The sequence below is a fragment of the Protomyctophum parallelum genome (assembly GCF_964188405.1).
Source record: "Protomyctophum parallelum genome assembly, chromosome: 14".
Lineage (NCBI taxonomy): Eukaryota > Metazoa > Chordata > Actinopteri > Myctophiformes > Myctophidae > Protomyctophum > Protomyctophum parallelum.
In genome coordinates this window covers 26,162,798-26,172,618 of record NC_139709.1, presented here as the reverse complement: position 1 = coordinate 26,172,618, position 9,821 = coordinate 26,162,798, and the positions used below count along the sequence as shown (strand labels likewise).

The 9,821-nt window shown below is 44.3% G+C and overlaps 3 protein-coding genes across 4 annotated transcripts in view; 2 read left to right on the top strand and 1 right to left on the bottom strand.

Moving 5' to 3' along the window:
* The window catches only part of rnf31 (ring finger protein 31), a 19,778-nt gene extending 16,040 nt beyond the window's left edge, over positions 1-3,738 (top strand). For both annotated transcript variants that reach the window (XM_083781639.1, XM_083781638.1), the window contains exons 21-24: positions 501-549; positions 1,341-1,437; positions 1,878-2,043; positions 3,173-3,738. In XM_083781639.1, coding sequence (XP_083637765.1) covers positions 501-549; positions 1,341-1,437; positions 1,878-2,043; positions 3,173-3,223 — 363 coding nt within the window. In that variant the 3' untranslated portion in view covers positions 3,224-3,738. The remainder of the gene's footprint in view (positions 1-500; positions 550-1,340; positions 1,438-1,877; positions 2,044-3,172) is intronic.
* A 2,004-nt stretch (positions 3,739-5,742) lies between these two features.
* LOC310870090 (proteasome subunit beta type-1-like) lies at positions 5,743-6,456 on the top strand (the record flags this gene model as incomplete). Its single annotated transcript, XM_083781125.1, has 1 exon — positions 5,743-6,456. One exon carries the CDS (start codon positions 5,743-5,745, stop codon positions 6,454-6,456), a length of 714 nt encoding a protein of 237 aa, XP_083637251.1.
* Positions 6,457-8,006: 1,550 nt separating this feature from the next.
* On the bottom strand, positions 8,007-9,014 carry LOC310871452 (dehydrodolichyl diphosphate synthase complex subunit DHDDS-like; the record flags this gene model as incomplete). The annotated part of the gene is made up of 1 exon (XM_083782982.1): positions 8,007-9,014. The coding sequence occupies one exon, from the start codon at positions 9,012-9,014 to the stop codon at positions 8,007-8,009; it is 1,008 nt and encodes a 335-aa protein (XP_083639108.1).
* Between the last annotated feature and the right edge of the window lie 807 nt (positions 9,015-9,821).

Here is a 9,821-nt window from a genome sequence, read left to right as displayed (position 1 = left end):
CACGCACGCACACACCCACACACACATGCACAACCGTTATGGCCTGTTTTATTTGATTAGATTGCATTTCTATTGCATTGTTTTCTTATTTCCTTCCTATTTCTTGCATTGTTTATAACCACAAAACGGGAGCAAAATTATTTTTGTCCATGTTTGTGGTGAGTTCCTTCTAGGGCTGTACAATAAATAATCAAACCTCAGCTAATTGTCGACTGTGACAAATAAAGCGCAGTCGATTGTAAAAAATCTATATTGAGGAATGGCTACTGCTCCATGTTTAAAATACCAATTCTTTAAGTTTATAGTGGCTTTAAACTAAAGTCTCTGGAAAAACAGCTGCACCTTTCACACAAATGAACCAACATAATTGTTTTCGCATTGTGGTGTGAATGCACCTTACGGATGACTCAAAGCCAGACGATCAAAACAGTATTAGCAGACAGGTAGAGTTTAACAGTTGAAGCTGACCAAAGCCATGTTTGTTTTGTGTGTTTGAATAGAATAATGCAGTGACCTTCAATACTGACCCTCCACCTGGAACACAGGAAGGTACGGCTGCTCGCACACACACACATGCGCACACGGCTGCACGCACACATGCACACACACACACACGCACACACACACACACACACACACACACACACACATTCTGCTTACTTAATGTAAATAAGCACACATACAACCTACAAGCGGTTAGCGACACACGTATGCATGCGGCCTACCACACACCATAAAACAAAAAGATTAAAACAGACAGAAAAAAACGACACAGCTAGGGAATCAAATGGGGATTAAAGTTAGTTAATTAATTTAAAGAGATTGAAAATTAAAAGCTCCTTTGTATTATCTCTAATTCTCTGTCCTCTACGCTCTCTCTCTCCCTCTCTCTCTCTCCTTTTGTCTCCCCCCCTGCCTTTCATCCACTCTCTCTCCGTCTCCCCTCTCTTTCTTTCTCTCCCCCCTCTCTCTCTCTGTCTCTCCCCCTCTCTCTCTCTATCTCTCTCTCTCTCCCCTTTCTTTCTCTCCCCCTCTCTCTCTCTGTCTCTCCCCCCTCTCTCTCCCCTTTTTTCTCTCCCCCCTCTCTCTCTGTCTCTCCCCCTCTCTCTCCCCCTTCTTTCTCTCCCTCTCCCCTCTCCCTCTCCCCCTCTCTCCCCCTTTCATCCATCTCTCCCCCCCTCCCTCTCTCTCTCTCTCTCTCTCTCTCTCTCGCTCTCTCTCTCTCCCTCAACCCCCCCTCTCTCTATCTCTCCCTCCCCCCCCCCTCTCTCTCTGTCTCTCCCATCCCCTCTCTCCCTCTCCCCCCCCCCCCCCTCCTCCATCTCTCTCTCAATGGGCAGGTCTGTGTGGAGTTCTGGAGCAGAAGGATGAGGGAGGACAACAGTCAGATTCTGCCTGTGGGGCTCACACTCAGCCTGGTCACGCTGGCCTCTGCGAGTACGCCTTCATCCACTACTCGTTTAGTTAGCCTGGGCACGCTGGCCATCTGAATAATACATGTTGTTTCCTTGCAAGCAGGGGTTGTGATTTTAATTAGAACTGTGATTAACGAAATGTGATTATCGGTACCAGTCATTGTCAGTTATTCGCCGCCCTAAAAAGTTCAACAGAAATGCCCAAAACACAATTAAATCGTTAGTCGCAATTATTTATATGACAATTCATCGTCAACTACAGTCCCTGGAACAATATATTTTCTGATGGGGGTCTGCGACCAAATACATATCATTCTGGGGTTCCTTGACATGAAGAAGTTTGAGCACCGCTGACATAGAAACATGGGTTTTTCAGAAAACTGTTCGGGTTTAGAAGACATTTTGTGGAATCTAGTGTCAGTGCCTAAAACATTTGGGTACTTTTTCCCACCACTGCTATAGGAAGCACTACCGGGAGTACCTAGTGAGTCTGATCAACGGACACTCCATTGACCCGGCACCCCTCTTCAACGCCAACGAGTTGGTACTGGCCTGCAGGAGATACCAAGTGGATGACGCCAGAGTTAACACCGAGGATGACTTCACCTTCTACAGCAGAATGCTAGAGGTAACATTTACCCCATGAACCCTATTATCATCATCATCTCTAGTCTTGGGCGAACACTTGGCAGAAATAGCATATCGAGCTTGAGGAACTGAATATAACATGACGCCAGCCACTTCTTCTCCATTTAAATTAAATGGATGCCGTGGTATTTTATGTCGCCCTTTTTGTGTGTGTGTGTGTGTGTGTGTGTGACTAGTGAGCACACATGCAGTTCTCGCATTACTGACTGCTTACATGCACAGAATTCTCAGGTTCATGTGAATTACATGGCGTTGGACCATCTGCATGGTTCTAAATAACATGGTTAATAACAAATAACATGGTACGCCAGCGGTATGCCAGCCGTCCACTCTCACTCTACGATCCTTGTTTCATTTCCGGGTTATCAGTGAGGTGGGGGCTGCTGTTGAGAGCACATTGATCGTTAGCTGTAAGCTCATAGCCCTTAGCTCTCGTCAGAAACAGTTACCGGTACATGTCCGGAGCGATGCGAGACAAAGTCACAAATGATTTACGATCGTCGGGTTGCGCGACAGCTCACCATGGACAGCGCTCGAAGCTACAAGATACAAGGCTTTGAAAGTCATGTTATAATGGAGGCTCAATGGAGCTGGATTTTAAAATCCCATAGCTGGTGGGGACGGAGGGTCTCCATAGCAACCGGAGCAATGCTAAAAGGTAAATTGACGGTCGCCGCTTTCATATATGGAGTATACGGGGGTACGAACATGTACGTAGTTGGCTGATGCCATACCCTAGCCTAGGGGGTACGATTATAATCGTAGATAGCACAGAAATAATTAAAAGAAAGTGTAGCTTCACAGAGATGTTCCCATACAATGAATAGAGAAAAAACGTTCTTGTTGAAAATGATTTTCACTTGTAAAGGAAGGAGAGGTCACACAGCTCGTAGTCACAATGCAAAAAACCTTTTTATTGAAAGTCCAACGTTTCGGAAAACAATCATTTGCCTTCTTCATTCTTTATTGACCTTGTCAGGGGAAAAAAACAAGAACAACTAAAAGAAAAAAAAATCTATATAACATTGCATACTATTATTATGTAATGTCATACATGTTATAGTGGTATTCAGTACTAAGTCTCTGTGTTACTGTCTCTCTCTTCTCAGAAATTGATGAACGAGGTTCCGCTAGGCGACAAGGTCCCACGCAAGAAATAAAGACATCTTATCGAGAAAAATTGTAAATGTAAATCTAGCGGAAACCTACTTCAGACTGATGGGTTGTTGAATTACCCTCAAGATCTTGACATCTTCTTCAATAATATTTTTTATTGATTTTTACATTTTATGACAAAGAAAAAAGAAGAAAAGATCTTGACATCTTACATTCTGTGTTCATGTTGGTAAAAACTTTGTGTGCAAAGTTCTGCTCAAGGATCCCACATCTTCAACGTGGTGATATGAAACTGATCTACAGTGGTTATTGCTTTCAAGAAGAAGCACTCCACATCATCACATGTCCTAATTTTATTCTGCATATGGCTGTACAACTATCATTGTCTTTATTTATTTGATGGTGGCATAATATGTGCTGTGTGTGTGTGTGTGTGTGTGTGTGTGTGTGTGTGTGTGTGTGTGTGTGTGTGTGTGTGTGTGTGTGTGTGTGTGTGTGTGTGTGTGTGTGTGTGTGTGTGTGTGTGTGTGTGTGTGTGTGTGTGTGTGTGTGTGTGTGTGTGTGTGTGTGTGTGAGAAAAGACCAGCTCAAATACCAACTTACGGTAGCAGGCTTACAAGTGAAAACGTGGGAGTCCAGTCCACTGCCACTGACAAAAACTCTTGGCGTTCTGCTGTAAATGTAGCTGCTGCGAAGCTCAGCAACATCAGGCAGACAGCTGCAATGCACAACCGTGCTCGCCGAAAGGGTGACCAACCCACCCAGACCTTTACCGCAGCCGCATCAGGACAGGGTTCAAGTGCACCAGCTGCACGAGAATCTGCGAATCAAGGATCGGATTATACCAACATGAACGTGCCTGCCGCAAGGCAAAGCTAAAGGACTCCTAACTCTAAACTCCTCCTATGATCTTCGCAAGCGAATAATTCAGCCATCGTGTGTGTATATGTGTGTGCAGTGCACGCAGGTGCCATTTATTTTACTGTGGAATGACGGGACTTTATGGTTCCATAATGTTTCAAGTGTTGATTGACTTGGAGATTTTAAATATGATTTTAGGAACTTCCTCTGTCCATCATAATTGAAAATACAATACTGTCTCTCTAGTGTACTGTTTACAGACCTTGCAAATGTAAAACCTTTGATAGCCTCTCACCCAATGCCAGTCCTGTTTAGCAGAAACAGAGTCAGACAAGGAGAAAAGGCTCAGGCAATAAATTAGAGCAGAAAGGAAATATCAAATCAATGACATAAAAGTATAAGGACATCTGTGGAGCATCATAATTGATTTGCAGATTGGCCTAAGTATGAATTAAATAATTCAAATACTCCCTTAAAGCATAATTCATACTTCAGTGTACACATATAGCCATGGCGCTAACTGACATGGTCGTGCAGCAAAGTATATATTAGCACAGGAAAGAAATTCAAAGTTAAGTGAGCATTGTATTAGTATTCACCCTGAAAATCACTTTATTGTTACCCTGCCCACATGCATGCATGGCAAGGTATTGTTTGTGTGATGTCTGTGAACAAAATGGGAGGACTTTAATGAAACTTATTGGGAAATGTTGTGTCACAGTCACTGTACATTTCACATACGTGACATTTATCCTCTGCATTTGAACCCCTAACCATTAGGAGCAGTTAGTATAGCATAGCATGGCCAGACTAATATCACTGCATAGATATTAGTCTGGAATCTGTGTGGAACCAGTATTTCCAAGGGGAATAATGCAGGTGATAAACCCACCCCATATTGCTTACTGGGCTCAGATTGGTGTCACAACTTCGGGGGCAGCGAAACAATCTGTCGAGGGCTGTTTAATTTCAGTCACACAAATAACATGACTACTCCGAGTCTCTCTCGTTTGACTGAACTTCTCACCCTATCTCTAAGGGAGATAGATGCCAGCCACCTCATTTTGGGCGCTTGTATTCGCGACCTTATTCTATCGGTCATGACCCACACTTCATGACCATATATATAGCCGGGTGAGAGTAGGAACGAAGATTGCTCGGTAGACAGAGAGCTTTGCCTTCTCTCCTTCTGGCTCAACTCTCTTTTCGTCACAACAGTGCGGTACAGCGACTACAGTACCGCCCTGCCGCTCCGATTCGCCGGCTGATATCCTTCTCCGTCTCCTTCCCCTCACTCGTGAACAAGACCCAGAGATACTTGAACTCCTTCACCTTCCCTTCCCTACCCGTACACTAATGTTGCTCTGGAGAGGGAAGTCTGGAACACTCTGCTGGAGTGCCCCCACGACCCAACTACAGATAAGCGGTTGAAGATGGATGGATGAAATAACATGATTGAAGATTATTCTATTGAACTATGAGATGCATTTACTGGACTATGATGTCAGTCACTATAATGCATCTACACTATGATGACGGTTTCCATGTGGATCTCTTGTCAGTACAGTGACATCGGTCATCTCCATATTTAGGCAAGGTTTCAGCCTGATTTGACCGCCACGTCAGCATGATGCTAGTGCTGGGGTTATTAAAGGAGCAGACCGGTATTATAGTGCTTAGTGCTGCTTGTGGTATTGTAGCTATGGATATTTCACAAGAGTTTGGCAATAGTGGAAAAATGCAGGATTATTATCACACGGGTCCAGTACAACATCACTTTTCTCCATACACTGACAATGGAGGTACTGTGCTTGCTGTTGCCGGAGAAGACTTCTCCATCGTTGCTTCGGACACCCGACTCAGCGAATACTATTCCATTCACAGTCGTGACTCTCCAAAATGCTACAAGTTAACACCGTCCACTGTCATCGCCTGCGCCGGGTTCCACGGTGACTGCCTGACTCTGACTAAGATCATCGAAGCCCGGCTGCAGTTGTACAAGCACTCGAACAACAAGACGATGGCCACTGGGGCCATAGCGGCCATGCTGTCCACCATCCTCTATGGCAGGAGGTTCTTCCCCTACTACGTGTACAACATCATCGGAGGCCTGGACGAGGAGGGCAGGGGAGCCATCTATAGCTTCGACCCAGTGGGCTCCTACCAGCGAGACGCCTACAAGGCCGCGGGGTCGGCCAGTGCCATGCTGCAGCCACTGCTGGACAACCAGATTGGTTTTAAGAACATGGAGGGCGTGCAGCACGTTCCTCTGACCCTGGACAAGGCACTCCAGTTGGTCAAAGATGTATTCATCTCGGCCACAGAGAGAGACATCTGCACAGGAGACGGTCTTAGGATCTGCATCGTCACCAAGGAGGGCATCAAGGAGGACACGCTGCCTCTGAGGAAGGATTGAGGAAAGACTCATCTTCGTTCTGTGGTGCTTAATGTGCATTCTTGCGTCCATCTGTCCGTCCATTCGTGTCCGTCCATCGCTAATCCCACAAACCAACCAAGGCTGGTCAGCACAAAATTTCTTGTGGGGGCCAAGGAACTAAATCCCTGAATTCTTGTCACTATGATTTTTTTTTAAATACTGGACTGATGAGTGTGTATTGGGAACACTGCCAGTAGTAGTACTGCCACACTTTTTTTTCCTCACACTTTCATTTTATAATGGACAGAAGTCAATGGGCCTTGAATCTAAACCTGACCAACTAATAAGTAATGAATGACTGACGTCCACATGAACTCAGAGATCCACACGGGAGCCATGCTGTTGTCAGACAACAGTCTATGTATGCCATTGCTCTGTAAGAAGGCTAGACATAAGAGGAGTCTGTTAGTATCCGTGTGCGCAGAGCTAATCGCGTAACCTGCTGGACCAATCAGCACCATATTTCATAGACCAAATAGGTACCTTTGTGCATTATTTTTTACCCTACATGCTTTCTATTTTGGGGGGGAATACTGACCTGGGCCATGGTGCCCAGATGGACTGACACTTTGCCCAAAGTTGGAGTCATACATCATAGATAAGTGTTAAATGAAGCCATATGTGGCTCTCAGTATCCACATAATTGTGTGTTGTTTTGTCAGAATAACATGCAGTAAATAGTAAGAGGTGGATACATTTGATCTTGACCATCAGGTCAGAATCCTGTGTCTAGGTGAGACTTAACCTAAATGTCTCAATAGAAGAGCAGGGAGATAAAATACAACCACCGCAACTGTATAAGTTATTGTATATTAACATACTATACCATACAGGTTGGACAAAACTACACTTTATTCATAAAATAAGTTACATAGTTCTGCTTTAATGTCCTTATCTTACGAATATGAGCATAGCAGTGTACATATACAGTGTGTGTGTGTGTGTGTGTGTGTGTGTGTGTGTGTGTGTGTGTGTGTGTGTGTGTGTGTGTGTGTGTGTGTGTGTGTGCGTGCGCTTGTTACAACTGGCTTTTCATGTGACATAGTCGTAGTGTTCTGATCGGTGCGACTCATCCAGAAGGCCATTGTTATTATACGGTAGTTAATTAACTGTAAAACTACATTTTAGTTAAATGAAGGATTGAAGGGGGGGGAAACAAACAAAAAAGTTATCTGAGACTGTATTGTGTGTTTACAAAACTAAAACAAAAACAGACCGAAGATGTCTTTCATTTTTGTCTTTGTCAATTTATTTTGTATACAACTAGCCCTATTTTGGGCAGATACAAAATGCATCTTTCAATTTTGTGTGAGCCAGTTTTAACTGAATATTGTTTGTGTTCTGTTTTATTTTTTATTTTTATTACACAATACATTAATTTCAATGAACCTCACAGATTGTTATGCATTAGTAGGGCTATGGACCTCCATAACTCTGCAACAGTCCACTTGGTTCATATTACTATCAATCATTTTGCTGGGGGACCCCAAGGAGCCCTGTTTTCATTCAACAGAGTCTTTGTAGCTTATCTATGCCATGGCAGCTTGGCTGCATAAATCAGTGAGGAACGTGTCCCTCTTATGCACCAGTGCTCCCAGGAAGTCCTGAGTCCGTTCCTCCCGATGGGTAGTGTAGTTCAGCAGTACATCCTGTCTCCTAATAGGATCAGCCAGGTTCCCATTCCCTTGATGCTGCGGGAACTCTGCTATGCAGGCACAATCTGCCTCTAGCTGCAGCCGTGCCTGCTCCTCTCTGTGGAGCTCCCTGGCTTTCTGAATCGATCTGTAATTGAACTGATATTGAAGGATAGCTCCACACAGATTCCAGAATGAGTACTCTGGCCATAAAACTGACTGGAACACTATGCACGAGTGAGAGGTCTGCCAAAGGAGGAAGTCACTGAGACGCACCTCTCCCGAGGTCCGGATGAGAAGGTCTGGGTCGGGAGAGTTGCTGCTGTACAGACACTCACCCAGCAGGCTTTCGGACACGTCGCTTGCCTTGATAAGCCCCTGCTCCACTCCCCAAGCCATTTCCCTAACTGCATTGGTGATTTCATGTCTTGAGGTGTAGGCAAAGCATAAATTCAGGAAGCATTTGCTATGAGCTCTGGTTGTTACCACGGCTTTGGCGATAAGTCGCTGAAGGTCCAACGGCAGCAGTGTCAAGTCTCCTAATACCCGAATGCAAACTCCGTGCTTCTCCAGATTCTCCTTCTCTTCTAACAGCCTGACAAACTTCTGCTTGGCCAGCTCCATCAACCCATCCACCTCATCTTGGGCCCTCTTGAAGTTTTCAATGCTGAAGGCATAAACTGTGACCTCGCCAATGCCCAGATGCAAACACCAGCGTAGTGTCTCTGCTAGTTTATTAAAGCCCTGCATGTGCCCCTCCTGGCGTTCCATGTGTTCCTTGCGGGCAAAGCGTCTGTTGCCATCCATGATAAAGGCCACATGCTTAGGTATTGGACCAGCCTTAAGGATGTTGGTTGCGATTTTCTCGACAAGGCTCAGCTCGCGTTCCCTAATCCAGGACATGTTCAAGCGTCCAGCTACTCACAGCTTTTACGATGACGTCCAAATCCTGATTTAAGTGATGATGTGTAGTGTTCCTGAAGAACACTGTGACATCATAATGACCTCCAAATATGTTGACCTCCGGTATAAAACATTTAAAACGTGAAATATTCAACAATGTCCTTGTGATTCCCAGAGGACTATTTAATGATGTTTTAAAGGTTTTAATGAAAAGGCATGACTGAGCTAGAAGTGAGCAAAGGTTTTTGAGAATAAATGAATAACGGTGAGAAGAACATGACGGGGCTCTCTCCAAATATGGATATCGAGCCCACTAACTACTAGGCTACTAGAAAGGTGCACTCAGTGGAGCGCATGTCTCTCAAGAGAATCCTGTGTTAATCAGTGATGCAAGATGTCATATTGACATCTAAATATGGTCTACATAACTTCATATTTGTGGCAGTGATCTATGGTACGGTGGATCGGAGATTATGGTAAATTCACAAAATGTGACAAATATTCACACAGAAAATATTCTCAAAATTTGACAAATATCTGGGTATTGAAATATCTGAGGTTTGACACTGCTCAGATCCATAATTATGTGAGATTAGCCGCGCATAAACAGACGGACACACCGAAGCGAAATCATCATCTCCCCCCTGCCTTCATCCTGGTGTAGATAAAATCAGGACAGAATATTACAATTAACAAGCATAATATGGTAATGTTAAAATGTAGACAAATGTTGTGCAAGGCCTTGTGTTTGTGTCAACATACAAACCAAAATCCTGGCATCTTTTGTGACAGACTTTCGGAACCATG